At 39.4% G+C, this 16,946-nt stretch overlaps 1 protein-coding gene and 1 pseudogene across 4 annotated transcripts in view; both read left to right on the top strand.

Annotated features, from left to right (window-relative positions):
• RALGAPB (Ral GTPase activating protein non-catalytic subunit beta) overlaps positions 1 to 16,946 on the top strand; it is a 100,518-nt gene that overhangs the window by 59,998 nt on the left and 23,574 nt on the right. For 2 of the 4 annotated variants that reach the window (XM_060284528.1, XM_030830609.2), the window contains 6 exons: positions 457 to 590; positions 5,015 to 5,197; positions 6,458 to 6,609; positions 12,384 to 12,571; positions 14,894 to 15,000; positions 16,605 to 16,757. In XM_060284528.1, the coding sequence (XP_060140511.1) occupies positions 457 to 590; positions 5,015 to 5,197; positions 6,458 to 6,609; positions 12,384 to 12,571; positions 14,894 to 15,000; positions 16,605 to 16,757 (917 nt within the window). The remainder of the gene's footprint in view (positions 1 to 456; positions 591 to 5,014; positions 5,198 to 6,457; positions 6,610 to 12,383; positions 12,572 to 14,893; positions 15,001 to 16,604; positions 16,758 to 16,946) is intronic. The other 2 variants (XM_060284529.1, XM_030830611.2) reach the window with 1 other exon arrangement.
• On the top strand, positions 2,956 to 3,807 carry LOC132593485 (small ribosomal subunit protein uS3-like; annotated as a pseudogene).

Below are 16,946 nucleotides of genomic sequence, written 5' to 3' on the forward strand. Positions count from 1 at the left end.
TAATTTCAGTAGATGCTTTAGGATAATTCCCAGCATCTGAGGAGATTCTAAAATTTGAATTCTTTCCTCTATAAAATTCCAAGGAAATAATTGATAGCCTTTTTATTGTTTTGCTTTTTTTTTTTAAATGTAACTCTGTGAGTTAATTTAGAAGTTTTAAGATTTACATTGTTATAAAAATGATATTGAAACTTTCAAATCCCAGTGGATGTCTATATGAAAGTACATGAGCTGGGAGCTAGAAGCTGCTCTGGTCCAGTGTGTGTGCCCTGTGCACTGTTGTTCAGTCAGGCTTGACGCTCAGGCCAGTGGGGCGGGGAGCATAGCGCTGTGTGGGTGCCCATCGTACTCACTGTGGCTGCTGTGGTCTGTGCCTAGTGGAATGCTGTGCTTCTCGTTACTAATGCTTAGTTGTTTTCCCTCCCTGTGGGATGTGGCATTGGGGTTATATCCTAGCTCTTAATACAGATTCAGCTGCTGGGCTCCTGATTCGCAGCATTCATCTCGTCACCCAAAGACTCAACTCCCAGTGGCGGCAAGACATGAGCATATCACTGGCAGCTCTAGAGCTCCTCTCTGGCCTGGCGAAGGTGAGAAGGACAATCCTTTTATTTTAGCCCAGCGGCCTTGGACTATGGCTCTTTTTTCTGTATCTCCTGACCCCTTCTTGGGGTATTGCGGTATTGGTTATATTCAATGCATTTGATATCAAGGTGTGTAGAAATGAGCCTCCAAGTGAGGTTTTACAAAATGATCTTTACTATTTTGTTTAATAGGTTCAAAGAGTGTGAATGATATTTTTTGCTGTTAAATTACTGGAAACATTTCAATACTTGCTATTCATTTGTACATAATAATAGAATACCTGTTGATCTATACCTGTTGATTTTGTATTTGCTTATAATACCCTTAAATTTTCAACAACATTTTGTGCCATTATAAGATCATCTAACTTCAATGAACAAATGCAGATTTGGCAACAAAAGAAAAGCTTATCCTAAAATATGCCATTTGGGACTACCTGTGATTCTTCCATCTTCCATTATCAGAGATAAGTGAAAATTGGCTATATTTTCAAATTTCTTTCATAGGTCTTTTTCAGTTTTGTGGAACCTTAGAGCTGGGTGTCCATTTGCATTTCTCTAAGTATTTTCTTTTTTTTTTATTGAGGTGAAATTCACATAACATAAAATTATCCTTTTAAAGTGAACAATTCAGTGCCTATTAGTACTTTCACCATGTTGTGCAACCACCACCTCTGTCTAGTTCCAAAACATTTATAACCCCAAAAAGAACCCTGTACCCATTAAGTGGTTGTTTCCCGGTCTCCGTTTCCCCTAATCCCTAACAACCACCAATCTGCATTCTGTCTCTATGGATTTACCTATTTTGGATATTTCTTATAAATTAAATCATACAACCTATGACCTTTTATGTATGGCTTCCTTCACTTAATATGTTTTTGACGTTGATTTATGTTGTAGAGTCTGTCACAACTTCATTCCATTTTGTGGTTGAATGATATTCCATTATATATTTATGTACCAATTTGTCCATTCCTCTGTTGCACATTTGGACTGTTTCTACCTTTTGGCTATTGTGAATAGTGCTGCTATGAACATGGACATACATGTTTTTATTTGAATACCAATTTTCAATTGTTTTGGGTATATACCTAGGAGTGGAATTGCTGGGTCATATGGTAATTCTATATGTAACTTTTTGAGGAGCTGCCAAACTGTTGTCCACAGCGACTGAATCACTTTACGTTTCCACCAGTGATATAGGAGGGTTCCAATTTCTCCACATCTTCACTAACATCTAAATGTTTTCTTATCTGTAAAATGGGCAGGATTATCTTTTGTGTATGTGTGTGTGTGTGTATGTATATATATATATATATATATATCTTGTATAACACCTGGTGATGTGGGGATGAAATGAAATGAAATATATAGAACACTTTGTAAACACAAAGGTGATGTACACACATAAGGTGATATTGTCTGAGATAAAATTTAAGCCCTCATTTTACAGATGAGGGGACAGGTAAACAGAGGCTGTGACTTACCTAAGTCATGAGAGACAAAATAGGCAAGTCACCACCACTTAGAGCTTACCTTTACCTCAGAGATTCTCAAGGATAGATGAAATGGCCATAGTTTTGTGAGGAGCAGTATTGATGCAGAAGGTAAGAATAGCCATTTGTGAGACATGCAGGACCACACTGTCTTTGAGAACAAGGTACTGTTGCCTGTGACCTTCAGTACACTTGCAGTGGTAAGGAATAATTAGTCCTAGATGGAGTGCTCTCTGGACCTAACGAACTATAAAGGGCTGACACTGCGTGATTTCAAGACTTGCTGTATAAAGCTATGGTAATCAAAACAGTCTGGTATTGGTATAGGGTTAGACAGCTAGATCAACAGCGTCGTATATAGGGAGTCCAGAAATAGATCCACACGTGTATGGACATCTGATTTTTGACAAAGGTGCCATGATAATTCAAAGGAGAAAGGATAGTCTTTTCAACAAATGGTGCTGGAACAATCAGATATTCATATATCAAAAAAAAAAAAAGAACTTTGAATCATACTTTGTACTATGTACAAAAATTACCTCAAAATGGATTGTAGACCTAAATATAAAACCAAAACTCTAAACTTCTAGAAGAAATAATGGGAGAAAAATCTTTATTGGTTGTACAGAGATCTGGGTTATACAGAGATTTCTTAGATATTATACCATAGAGGAACAGACTATTAAATTGGACTTTATTAAAATTAAAAACTACCATTCTTCAAAAAGTACTGTTAAGAGAATGAGATGACAAGTCACAGATTGGGAGAAAATCTTTACAGAGTATGTATGTGGTGAGGGACCTGTATCCAGATCATATAAAGAATGCTCAAAACTCAGTAATAGCCTTTCGTTTTGGTGGTGTGCAGTAGTAATATGGTGGTGAAAATTTCCAAGAAGAGGACGTTTGTTGTTGATGGCTTTTTCAGAATTAAACTGAATGAGTTCCTCACTCAGAGGCTGGCTGAAGATGACTGCTCTGGAATTGAGGTCTGAATTATACCAACCAGGACAGAAATCATTACCTTGGCCTTCAGGAGCAGAATGTTCTTGGTGAGAAGAATCCAGGAATTGACTGATGTAGTTCAGAAGAAGTGTGGATTCCCTGAGAGCTACGTAGAGCTTTGTGCTGAAAAGGTGGCCACACAAGGTCTGTGTGCCATTGCCCAGACAGAATCTCTGCATTACAAACTGCTAGGAGGGCTTGCTCTGCAGAGAGCCTGCTGTGGGGTGCTGCAGTTCATCATGGAGAGGGGGGCCAAGGGCTTACAGGGTCATGGATGTCAGGGAAACTCCAAGGACAGAGGGCTGAATCCATGAAGTTTCTGGATGGTGTGATGATCCACAGTGGACCCCGTTAACTACTATATTGATACCCATGTGTGTCAGTGTTGTGCTGGGCATCAGAGTGAAGATCATCTTGTCCTGGGATCCAAATGGTAAGACTGGCCCTAAGAAGCCCCTTTCTGACCACATGAACATTGTGGACTCTAAGGATGAAATGTTATCCATCATTTCCATCTTGGGACAGAAGGATAGGAAGCCAGAGCTACCTGCCATGCTCGAGCCATTCCCCACTGCATAACATGGTCTTCTTGGCACCTGCATCTGGAGTCTGGATGTTGCTTTGTAAAGACCTTTAATACAGTCTTTTAAAAAGACAGTATAACAGTGACAGCAAAAGCCCTCAATAATACAACAAACAACCCAGTTTTAAAATGGGCAAAAGATTGGACAGATATTTTACCAAAGAAGATATACTGATGGCAAATAAGCACATGAAAAGATGCTCATTATCATTACTTATTGGTGAAATGCAATTAAAATCACAGTGAGATACCACTCCATACCTTTTAGGATGGTTAAAATTTAAAAGACTGACCATACCAAATGTTTGGTGATGATGTAGAAGAATTAGAGCTCTCATATACTGTTGAAGGGAATGTTAGATGGTGCAACCATTTTAGAAAACAGCTTGGCAGGTCCTTAAAAAACTAAACATGCATCTATCATATGATTCAATCAGTCCACTCCTAGAAAATAAGAGAGCATATACGTGTACAAAGACTTGTACATGAATGTTTTTAGCAGCTTTATTTGTAATATTCAGAAGCTGGAAACAATCCACATGCAACAGGTGACCGTATAAATTAATTGTGCTATAATCCATATAATGGAATACTACTCAGCAATAAAAAGGAATGAACAACTGATACACACAAAAATGTGGATAAATAATTGTGCTGAGTAAAAGAAGCCAGACTCTCCCCCCGACCCCCACCAAATAGTGCAGTACTCTATGATTTTATTTATATAGAACTCTAGAAAATGCAAGTTAACCTATAGTGACAGCAAATCAGCAGTAACCTAGGGAGGGGGCAAAAAGGAGTGAGAGGAAGGATTACAAGGGTGAATGAGATTTTGAGGGGTGATGAATATATCCACCGTCTTGATTGTTGTGATAGTTCACAGGTGTATACTTAGGCTAAAATTTATCAAATTTTACACTTTAAATATATGTAGTTTACTATATGTTAATTATACCTCTGGGCAGCTGAACAGAACTTTGTAGCCCATAGAGCATTGCTGTGGGGTTGGGTTAGGGGGCTTAAAAAATGTGCACATGTTCCATTGCCAGCTATTGTGATTTGTGGCAGTGATGAGTAGCTGCACCCCAGGAGTTTAGGTTTTAGAGCATGAAAAAGTATGCTAAAGTGAAATACTGTTTTAGGGTTTGAAAAATGCCCTCTATTTTTATAGAGTAGTATATGTTAATACATCTGAAATGTTATGTTCTTCTATATAAATAATACTTTAAAAAGCAAGGCTTCCTGTGGTGTGTCATATTCTCAGAAAGGCTGGGCCTCAGTGTTGAGGATTTGACATTGGTACAGTGGTTCCTGGCTAACTGTGTTCACCGTACGAATACGCTCAGGTGAAGGTGATGGTTGACTCAGGTGACCGGAAGCGAGCCATCAGTTCCGTGTGCAGCTACATTGTGTACCAGTGTAGTCGGCCAGCTCCTCTTCACTCCCGGGATCTTCACTCCATGATAGTGGCAGCTTTTCAGTGTCTCTGTGTCTGGCTGACAGAGCACCCTGATATGCTTGATGAAAAGGTTAGTCTACTAGATCTTAAACCAGTAAATAGAAACAAAAATGTATGTTGGGAAAATATCTTTTGAAAGAGAATATCTAAATTTAAATACAACATTGCATACTTTAAACTGAATATACTTGTTATATTTCAGGAAAACACTTGTCCTAGTGAGCATAATTCAAAAACTGTCATCGTACTTATTACAGTTGACCCTTGAACAATATGGGGTTGAACTGTGTGAGTCTACTTATATGCAAATTTTTAAAATAGTAAATACTACACTATTACATGATTCCTGATTGGTTGAACCCATGAATGTGGAACTGTGGATAAGGAGGAACCGCATATATGGATATGGCTGACTATACATGTGGATTTTCGACTGAACTGAGGGTCAACGCCTCTAACCCCCATGTTGTTCAAGGGTCAAATGTATTTGGTTGCAAATTAACCCATAGAGAAGTTCTTTTCAGAGATGGGCCTTTGAATAATTTATCTGTGAACTGTCAAGAGATGGCCAGTAGGTACTTTGGTCACCTGTCATCAAACCAAGAAGGGCAGTTGATAGCCAGGCTGCAAACCTAGAGCACTGCTTGTTCATAAAGGTTGCTTGTATCTAAAAATTTCATTTCACACACGTTTCTTTCTTTTCAAGTAGACACAGATATCTAGGCTGCTTTCTCTACCATTGTTCCATGTAATACTTTTCTTATGGGAAGGCAGACAGTTACAAAGAATTCACAGTGTAAATAAAAGAAGAGATACCAGGTTTATTGGAAAATTATAGAGAGCTTTATATAGTTTTTAAAAAATAATACTGTTGATTAACTCTTAGTCATTTTCATGATGACTTGTAAAGTTATCATACCAGAAATTGCTTTAAAATGTCAATAACCTATGAGCTTCCCTTTGGATAATGTAACATATTTTACACTATCTAGGTTTAACTGAATTACTGTTACATCTCTTTCACTCAGCCTTTCACGATTTACAGTCCATGGTAATTTTACAAGAATTGTGACTGAAAAAATTGAATTGAATTTATCATTACTTATTATCTAAATCTCTTAACACTCAAATTTAGTTCTTTAAAGAAAAATTGGGGGGGGGACAAGTTTATTTTATTAAATTATTTTGAAGTTAATATATACCTATTCAAGAAAATGAGAAATTAGAGTCCCACCACCAAAACACATCCATATTGACACTTTCATGTATTTCCTTGTCGTTTCATAAGATAGATGTATTACAAAAGCTAATCTGCTTTTCCTTTTTCTAGGACTGTCTTAAGGAAGTGCTAGAGATTGTGGAACTGGGTATTTCAGGAAGCAAGTCCAAGAACAGTGAGCAAGAGGTCAAGTACAAAGGAGATAAGGAGCCAAACCCTGCATCTATGAGGGTAAAGGATGCTGCTGAAGCCACCCTAACATGGTATGAAAGTGACTGCACAGGGATTGTGCCTAAGAGTTAGATGGGATTAGATGTGATCCTGTGTTGTTTCATCTCCTCCCCAGTTGTTCAGCATTAAGTGACACAACCCCATTTAGGATACTGTTTCTCCAGAAATAAAATGGAAAAGAAAATGTCTTGTTTTTTGGACCAAAGGAAACCAGGAACTTGGGGCTGAGAGTTTGGGTCCTTGTTTTTCTATGCTGCTTGTCAGTTAATTCAAGTCATATCGTTTTAGAGCTGGAAAGGATCTTGGAGAGCCTTACCCACCCCCTCATTTTGATGGCTGAGTCCAGAGACAGGGTATGTCTGGGTCACATCATTAGGTCTCCTACTTGCCAGCTCAGTGGTTTGTATTCTCTGCTATACCATTTATATTACATGTTATAGGTTCATTCAGCAAGATTTATAAACTTCCTCTTATGAACTGGTAATAGGATGTAAAGATAAATCAGATTCAGTTATCGCCCTCAAAGAGCTTCTTGTCCAGTAGGGAAGATAAGATGTGAACACAAATATCTATAATGCTAGTTAGATTAAATGCTCCAAGAGACGAGGTACAAATAAAATGCTGGGGTGTTGGAAGGAGGAAATGAATACTTCCAGATTCGGGGAAATCAAAATAAGATTTCTGAGGAAAAGGACATGGACCTGACTCTTAGAGAATGGATAAAGTTTGAGCTATAAGTCAGATTGCAGGGTGGTTAGGCAGCAAGAGAAGACTCCTATGTCAAGCAATTTGGTTGTGAAGGGACAGAGACAGGTTGGTATCTTGAAAAAGTATTAGAGAGAATTGAAATAGTGTGTTTGGCCAGTTAGTGAGCAGAGTAGAAAGAGGGAAGAAAGGCAGTTTATCAACTGAAAGGAAGAGGTAGGTGGAGAAGATTAGGTGGAATTGGTACAGATGGAAAGATGAGACTTATGAAAGGGTAAATGTAGATGAGACCCCAGAACAACATAAAAACAGGAAGGAGGAATGTCAAGTCAGTCTGGGTTGGCTCATCTTGGTCTTCTTAGTAAAGTGGTAGGTAAGACAGCTTGTAGATTTGTATGTAAATCAGCCCTTACCAAGATCCCAGGATCTTTTATGAGTTCTGTGACCTGTTGAAAGCTTCACACTAACGTGTGCACAATAAAGTTGGGTTTATTTCAGTTCCTCATGGGCTTAGGTCATTCAGTAAAGTTTTAGAAGCGCACTTGCTTTAGTTCAGTCCTGCTCACTATGCTAATGATGGGCTTTCATTGACTTTGTGGGGGTTTGGCTAATAGCTAGAAAATTAGAAAAATGCGATTGAGTACTAGAAATAATAAAAGTCCAGAGAGAAGACCTGTGTGGGCTGGGGTGGACTTAAAAGCATTATTAAAAAACTAAGACTTGATGTGTGTACCTTGAAGAGTAAGGGATATGGAGAAAGGGGGAAGGACATTTCTCACTGGGACTCTGCATTATATAAAAATAAGTTTGCTCCATCCTAGGCTGGATGGAACATTCCATTGAGAATATGATTGGCAGTGAGGATTGGATATGAGCTCAGAATAAGTAGAGAGTCCTGGGATGCTTCCAGAACTAGCCGGTAGTTATCGAGGTGGCTCACTTGTCTTATCTCTGCTGGCAACTCTACAAAAGGCATCTTTAGTTTTAAGTCTTGAAGAGGGCCCTGAAGAGTCATCATGAAACATATCCAAATCACATTCTCTCTGTTCCCTCACAATTACAGCTTTATGTCAGTATCATTGCTGTTTTCCAGTTATGCAAACACAAAACTTTGACTCATTTTCTGATTTATCTCTGCTTTATCTGTTATTCCCCATATGAAGCCAGTGACTGAGTCCAATAGACTTTACCTTTGAAAGTATTTCCTCCATTTGTTCTGACCTCAGATAGCATTCCCAGTCCAGGCCCTTATCACTTCTTGCCTGATTTCCCTGTTTTCAGTCTCTCACACTTTTTTGCATTCTGTTGCTGAACTCATCATCTTAGGTACTGTGCTTATTCTGCTGCTTGAGTGATTGAAAACTGAATAGATTGCTGTTTACTGCCATATGGTGTGAAATTTTTGGTCTCGTTTTCAAGGCCCTCCTTGAGTCCCCACTCAAACTGTCTGATCTTTCCCAGCACATCCCTTCTGCCACAGCTGGCAGGCCACTTGTGGCCGTGAAGTGTACATGTTCATACCTGTCTGTATACTTCCCCTGGGTTTCAGGACTTCCCTCTTCTCCTCTTGGCCACATCCTGCATTGTTCGGTGCTCATATCATATCCACTACTTCCATGGACCTTCTTTGGTCATTCTGCTTCTTTTCCACACCTCTGTGCTCAATTAGTCTGACCTTACCACACTGCATGAATTCTACAGTGTCATGATCACACCTGGTTATATTTGATAACATGCTAGCGTTACCTCCCCAACCTGGGTAAAGGCCACATTTCCTTCTTCACATCCCTCACAGTGCTGAGCACACAGGAGATAGTTACGGAATGCAGATCAGCTGGTTGGTGTTTTTCCCCTTGTTGTATAATATACGTTAGGACTCTTGGAAGACATTTTAGCGGCCCCTCTGCTTAGTCACCTTTAAGACTTATTTACCAAGTTATTTGGCCTCTAATTTTGGGATACTTTAACCCCCAAGTTTGCCCATTTCATTTTAATTGTTAAAAACTTGATGTTTACACTGAGCTGAAATCTCTCCCACTTTAACTTCTACCCATTGTTTCTGATTCAGACTTTTAATAATAAAACGCTTTTTTCTGAGGAGTGGTGGTGTCTGAAGACAGTGCTCATGTTCTTTCTAATTCATTTCTGCCAGTACCTTCAACTGTTTTTCATATGACCGAGATTTAGAGTACCTTTATCATCCTCGTCTTTTTTCCTTTCAATGGCGCAGGTTTGTCTGTGTACCTCTTTAAAGGTCAATGACCTTTAAATTGTAGAATATTATATTTTCATTAAAGTGTACTTAGAGACTGCATTGGGTTTTTGAGAACCTGGTGATTTGTACTAAGTCAACTAAAATCTTAGAGGCTTTTTTTTAACGCATTTACCTTTTGTCTTTCTCATCCTGTACTTATTTTTTGGGGGGGGTATTTGGATGTAATGTACAGAATTTTACATTTAAACTTGAAATTTCTTTATGTAAGATTTACCTCATTATTGTTAATTTTTTAAGATTCTTTTGGATCCCAATTCTTACTCTGATATATTAACTCTGCAGCTCAACTTTTGGTCAACTGCAGATTTATTTTATTTATTTATTATTTTAAAATTTATTTATTATTTATTTTTGGCTGTGTTCGGTCTTTGTTACTGTGTGCGGGCTTTCTTTCAGTTGCAGCGAGCGGGGGCTACTCTTCATTGTGGTGCGCAGGCTTCTCATTGCGGTGGCTTCTCTTGTTGCAGAGCACGGGCTCTAGGCCAGCGGGCTCAGTAGTTGTGGCTCGTGTGCTCTAGAGCACAGGCTCAGTAGTTGTGGCGCACGGGCTTAGTTGCTCCGCGGCATGTGGGATCTTCCTGGACCAGGGCTCGAACCCATGTCCCCTGCATTGGCATGCGGATTCTTAGCCACTGCACCACCAAGGAAGTCCCCAACTGCAGATTTAATGAGCCTGCCCTGTGTGTCCTAATCAAAGATACTGATAGGGGTTTCCCTGGTGGCGCAGTGGTTGAGAGTCCGCCTGCCGATGCAGGGGACACGGGTTTGTGCCCCCGTCTGGGAAGATCCCACATGCCGCGGAGCGGCTAGGCCCGTGAGCCATGGCCGCTGAGCCTGCGCGTCCGGAGCCTGTGCTCCGCAACGGGAGAGGCCACAACAGTGAGAGGCCTGCGTACTGCAAAAAAAAAAAAAAAAAAAGATACTGATAAAAATATTGAACAGGGTCTTCCCTGGTGGTCCAGTGGTTAAGACTCCGCTTCCATTGCAGGGGGCACAGGTTCTATCCCTGGTCGGTCGGGGAAGATCCCGCGTGCTGCACAGCGTGGCCAAAAAAATAAATAAATGGTTAGTTCTTTAAAGTATATATATATATAGAGAGAGAGAGAGAGAGAGAGAGAACAGAGAAAGACTCACAAAGCACATAAGAGGTTTCCCTTCAGGTTCACAGAGGTTTTTAAATCTTGTCTGTAAGTTTATAATGATACACTGCCAAATACTTGCATGTCTTGATTTCAGAGATATTTCTCTGCCTTTCCAGTCTAGTAATCATCAAGAAGAGAAAATGTGGTTAGGCTGGTGTGACCTGTACCCTTGCCAGCAACCTATTTGATAATGTCTTAGAATCTTGCATGGAACATAAGCTCACATGGTCCATATGCTTTGTGACAACCATCTCTGTCCCATGTTAGAAAACCCACATTTTCCCATTGCTTGTCTCTTGGTTTTTCATAAATTCTTAGGCCTGAACTCATCATGAAGTTCTCCTGGTCCTTGAAATTCTTAGATAGTCCTCCTCCTAGGAGGAGAGAAAATGGAAGGAAAGTATCTGTTGAGCAGTGTTGCCTTCTATTATCAGAGAGATTTGGGTTCAAGCATTAGAATGAAAGAGAAAGGGAGAGGATTGCAATGGTGTTGGGGAATACTAGTTTTCAAATGAGTTACGTATGAAGGATCAGGTGATATTAGGACCACAAGGTAAAATCTTTAAGTTTTCTTAAGAAGATTCTTTCTGTGTTTCAGTTTCTTAATTATAAAATGGGAATAATGATGGTAGCTATCTCATAGGGTTGTTATGATAACTTAATAAAATGTGTAAAGTGCTTAGACCCAGTGCCTGGCACATGGTAAGTGGTATATGTAAGTTATTACTATTATGCATTGAAGGTATGCAGAAATCTCTGTGGATATAAACATTTCAGAATGGTAAGACTTGATCAGTTGAATTCCAGTTTATAAAGCATTTTTTCATATATATTCTCATTTAATAATTACAGTGGTTCTGTGAGATGTTAACTACTAGTGCATCAAGTTCCTTATCTGTAAAATGACGATATCTATTCATGACCACACAGTGAGAAGGCAGTAGGCCCTGGTTTCTGGTCTCTTGATGATCACTTATCTCTTCTGAGCCTGAGTTTCCCCGTCTGAAAAATTGAGGGGTCTTGGCTGATCTTTGGATCCTTTTCTAGGTCTAGAATGCTTTAGCATTATCCTGAAACCTGGAGCACACACATTTTTTAAAATATATCTTTAGGAGCTTCATGATTTGGAAGTATGATTAGTCAGATTCCCTGGGTAGCAAACTTCAAGAGAGAGAAATTTGCTTGCAGGAAGTTTATTGGAAAGTGCTCTCAGGATCAACCCTTATGAGGGAATGAAGGAAGTAGGATTGAGCAGAGGGAAGACATAAACTGTGATGCATTTGCAACAAAGAGCTCTGGAGCTGGGCTGGCCCTTCAGGATTCTCTCGTGTTGGGGCCGGGGGGCTGGGACTTTATACCCCTGCATTAACAGTTCATTGGACGAGAACTGCCCCAGGAGGAAGCTGTGATCTTGAGTGAAGTGGTTCTCATTGGCCTCTCCAGGACTCAGCTGAAAGCTATGGCCACCATCTCCCTGCATCTGGGGGACTGGGTCTTTCAGTCTTGGAGAGGGAAATCTGGACAGCACATCACAGCATCTGCCACAGGGAGTAAATCTGACTCTCAAAGAGGAAACGTGGCTGTGGCCAGATAAATCCAAAAGAACAGAAGGACAGATTGATGCATGAGGTGAATTTAAGATTTCCCTTTGGGGATTAACTGTTATCTTTTGCATTCTCCATAGTATTATGCAGTTGCTTGGCGCATTTCCTTCACCCAGTGGTCCTGCCTCTCCTTGTAGTCTGGTGAATGAGACCACTTTGATTAAATACTCCAGACTGCCAACCATAAACAAGCATAGTTTCCGGTACTTTGTCTTGGATAACAGTGTCATCCTGGCAATGCTGGAGCAACCTCTTGGAAATGAACAGAGTAAGTTTCAGCACTTTGGGCTTTTTCCATTGCTAAATCAACATGTTCATCAGTATTAGCAAGCTGTTTCAGGATCGGGGAAGGAAAGACTGCAAATTCTAAGTAATTTTGCATTTGTCAGAAAGCCTTCTAGCTGATGAGATAATAGCAGCTAAAAAATAGAGGGTCAGAAAATGCAATATACATATTAAATAGAATCTTTTAGAGGCCCTTTATATCTATTAGAAAAGAGCTCCATAATTTTATAAAAAGTTCAGTGGGATATTTCTGTTGTTTACTGTGTATAAAAATCATTATTACTCTTTCGTCCTTCTTGAACTTTGGATCCTGCCCCTCTCCTTTCCCGCCCTTCACTCCACATTGTTCTTTTTCAGTTATTGGTGCCACCCAAACAGGCTGGGAATTGGAGGAGTCATCTTTGCCTTCTCCTTCCTGTTACTCCCTTATGTAGTTGGTTTCCAAGTTTCTACCCCGCTAGTGACTTTGGAATCTTCTTTTCTCTGCATTCCTCCCAGTACAGCCAAATGCAGGACTTTATTATTTCTTATCTGGATTATTGCTTCCTACCTGATCTGATTCTTCCTCCTTCCAGTTCCAAAATTTGTTACCGTTACCTCCATCCTACTTGCTGCCACCATTGCATTCATCCTCAAATGCAGATCTGACCATGCCAGTGCCCTCCTGAAAATTCTTCAGTGATTTTCCATTGACATAACATGCACTGTTTTCTTCCCCTCTTTCCCCCAATTATAAACCATCTCAAGGTGTGTGATTACCACTGCAACGCAGACTGCTCAGAGTACATTTTTTTCTGATGGTAATTGGAATCAGCCAGTATGTAAAGGAAGCATGTTCTTAGAGAGACCCTTATTGCTGGGAAGGTAAAGGAAAGTGAAGGTTACAGAAAAGTTGGGCATACAGGGAATCACCTAGCGTGCAATTCCCTCATTTACAGGTTAAGAAACTGGGGCTCAGAGAGGGTATGTGACTTGTCCAGGGTTACTTGAGAAGTGTATGGTATGACCAGGACTAGAGTCCAAATTTTCTGAACCTCATACTGTCTCTTTGTTATTGTTGCCCCACAGTGATAGGATTTCCTCAGTGATTAAAGACTTACCTTCTTACTTTTGCAAACGTGAAAAGGATCTTAGAGTCCCATGCAAATTCTGTTGAGTATATATAGGTAGGATCTCATAAATCCATAAAATGAAATGAGACGTTTCCCAGTAGTTCAGGGACGAGTGAATACCATCACAGCTTTCCTTCCTCTTGTGGTAAGATACAGTGACTTTAATATGAAGTGGATGGGGCCTTTAATCGTTGCCCAACTCCAGAAGCACTGGTCCCAAGTCTTTCCTTCTTAAGGCACCTCATCCTTCTCTACCTTAGACCTGGGTGTTGCTTGACTTTCTTCCCTGGTTTGTGCCAATTATTCATGATTCCTCCAGTTTCCCACTCCCGAGCCACCTGCTAAAGAGTCTATAAAATCCCAGTATCCTCTCCAGGTTTCCTGGCCTGAGGGGTAGATGTCAACCCTTTTCCAGATTTTTTAGGACTCCATTACTCTCATTCTAAGCAATTTCATTGCATTGGAATTCTACCAAAAATATAAACAATTGGGATTTTATAGAAGTACAAGGATATTTTAATGGTTCATTGTAATAGTTAATAATAGAAGTAAGAGAGAGAAGTTTGAACAAGTTTGACTCCTACACCAGAGACAAAAGAAGGGAGGGAATAGGAAGAAGGATCTGGGTACTCAGGCAGTCCATCCTGAGTTCTTTACCTCCCTTCTTCCTGCCCCTGAACTTGTGTTGGGATGAAACAGTGCCTGCCTGTGGTGGGCTGTGGTGCACAAAGGCATGGGTGAATGTAACATCAGCACCGCAAGCACCCAGCCTGTCTTCTGCATTTAGGTCATTCCCAACACTGAAAGTTAAGAGTATTTGCTAGGATAGTGTTACCCAAAAATGTGTATGTGTATTGCTGGAGGTATGTGAGATGATGTTGGTTGATACATCGGTGAACATTATTTTATGTATTTTTAAACATGTGTTTTAAAAATATATAATTAGCCCACCAAAATTCATGATTTTCCTTTTAAGGTAGAAATATATCATTTCCTTCAAAAATTTTAAGTTTAAATTTAAATAGTAATAGTGGTACTTGAATATGGCAGAATCCACAGAGATGGTTCACAAAGGATAAAAGTTAGGGAAGCACTATGCTAGGGCTTTGATTATTAGAGGCTCTAAAATTGACAATAGGTGTATTTTATATGTTGTCAGAAATAAAAACTTTTCCACCAACATTTTATTCTAGATGATTTTTTCCCCTCTGTCACTGTGCTGGTCCGGGGAATGTCTGGAAGACTTGCTTGGGCACAACAACTTTGCCTTTTACCCAGAGGAGCAAAAGCAAATCAGAAGGTATCCATCAGAAGTTACAGGGAAGTGACTAGGAGTGAGTGTGTGTGTGCATGTGTTTGTGTGTGTTGTGATTTAAAGGTTAAATAATATTACAACAAAAATCACAGATAAATATTTTTGATCCTAGCCAGATTCTCAGTCTGTGAGTTCACATCAGAATCATCTTAGGAGCCTAGAATTCCAGGTCCACTGAAATACTCTTTAAAGACGTCTTCAAGGCAGGTGTATTTTCAGAAAACTTTCCGAGTGACTCTGACATCCACTTATGATTAAGAACTACTGTTCTGAACAGTGGACCGAATTTTTTCCATGCAGTGTTTAAAATAATAAAATTTAGGTACATGCCATTATGAAAAAAATTTGCCAGAGCCTTGATGTCTCTGGCAACAGTACTTAGTTTCAGATTGTTTCATATAACTGTATAATTGGTAATATGCTCTATAATTTTTTAATGTGCTGTAAAATTTAATGAAATCTTTCTTTGGGGTGGCACAGTTTATTTTCTTTATAACAGTTGTAATCATGTGAATAAAATTTGCTTACGGGAGAAAGTTGGAAAATTCAGATAATAAAGAAGAAATTTTTAAATCACCTGTACTTTTACTCTCCAGAAGTAGATAGCCACTGTTAATATTTTAGTGGGTTTCCTTCCAATCTTTTTGTTCCTTTCTGTACATAACACTTAAATAGAATTTTAGTCATTTTTGTATATACTGCTCTTTTCACTTATCACACTGTAAGCTTTTACTTATGTTACTAAAAATTCTTTAAAACATAATAAAATTTTACCAGCATTTAAGAGAGACGCTCACAGAATTGGAGCAAATGCCTAAAACAATTGAACATTCCATATGTCTCTGTTAGATGAGATGTGTTTGCTGTGAGGAGCACACCCCTATTTGCTCCTGGTGGCGTCACGCCAGTCACATTCTGTCAGCAGCACTGTATAAGCCACTGAATGCCATTAAAGACTGAGGAAGAAGGAGATCAGGAAAGGCACTAAAACTGTTCAGTAGTTTAATATGTGCCATATATTTTTTTGTTTAATCCTTATGACAGTCTTGTGGTGGATTATTTCCATTTTTCAGGTGTGAAAACGGAAGTCACACAGCTAATATATATTAAAGCAGGGATTTGGCGCCTTGAAGACCTAGATTCGGTGCCATATCTTTTCACTTAAGCCATGCTAAGGTTCTAATTATTGAACTCACTGTCTAGAGATGCCCAGTGGATGTAAACTTGTACTTTATTATATGGAATGATTTGAGAGCCCTTAGGGAAGAAGGAAGTTTGAGCCTTAAGCTCTGAAATGCCTTACCTATTGGCTTACCACTGAATATGGAAGATTCAGGCCTGGTGCAGTGGAGGTCCGTAACCCATTTATCAGGCACAAAAATCTGTCATAAGTTGATGAACATTTTTATAAAAATAAAAGAGTACATTGGTACCTTTACCATTAGCAGTAGTATTTGCAGATTCTTACTGAATTTCTGTGTTATGCAATCCTAGGGAAACACAGGCTTCTAAGAGACCAGGGAAATACATGTCATTTCAGCTGGCACCCACATGTAATAAACATAATGTTATTTGTTTTATTTTAACAGCTTTTTGTGCCTGAACCTCGTCCAGTTCCTAAAAATGATGTTGGATTTAAATATACTGTGAAACATCGACCATTTCCTGAAGAGGTGGACAAGATTCCTTTTGTGAAAGCAGATCTGAGCATTCCAGATTTGCATGAAATTGTTACTGAAGAAGTAAGATAAATTATTATCAGCTGTTGTTAAGAGAATGACTATTAACATTCTTCAGCAACTTCTGTGGTCAAGACACTGCCTTTCTTTGGTATTCCTGGGGGTGATTCATAAGATGACCTGGGTATTTGTCATCCAGGAGATTAGCATGTAGTAAGACAAATATAGATTGTGGCTGATTGAAAGAAACTG

The sequence above is a fragment of the Globicephala melas genome, chromosome 15 (assembly GCF_963455315.2).
Source record: "Globicephala melas chromosome 15, mGloMel1.2, whole genome shotgun sequence".
In the NCBI taxonomy this organism is placed as follows: Eukaryota; Metazoa; Chordata; class Mammalia; order Artiodactyla; family Delphinidae; genus Globicephala; species Globicephala melas.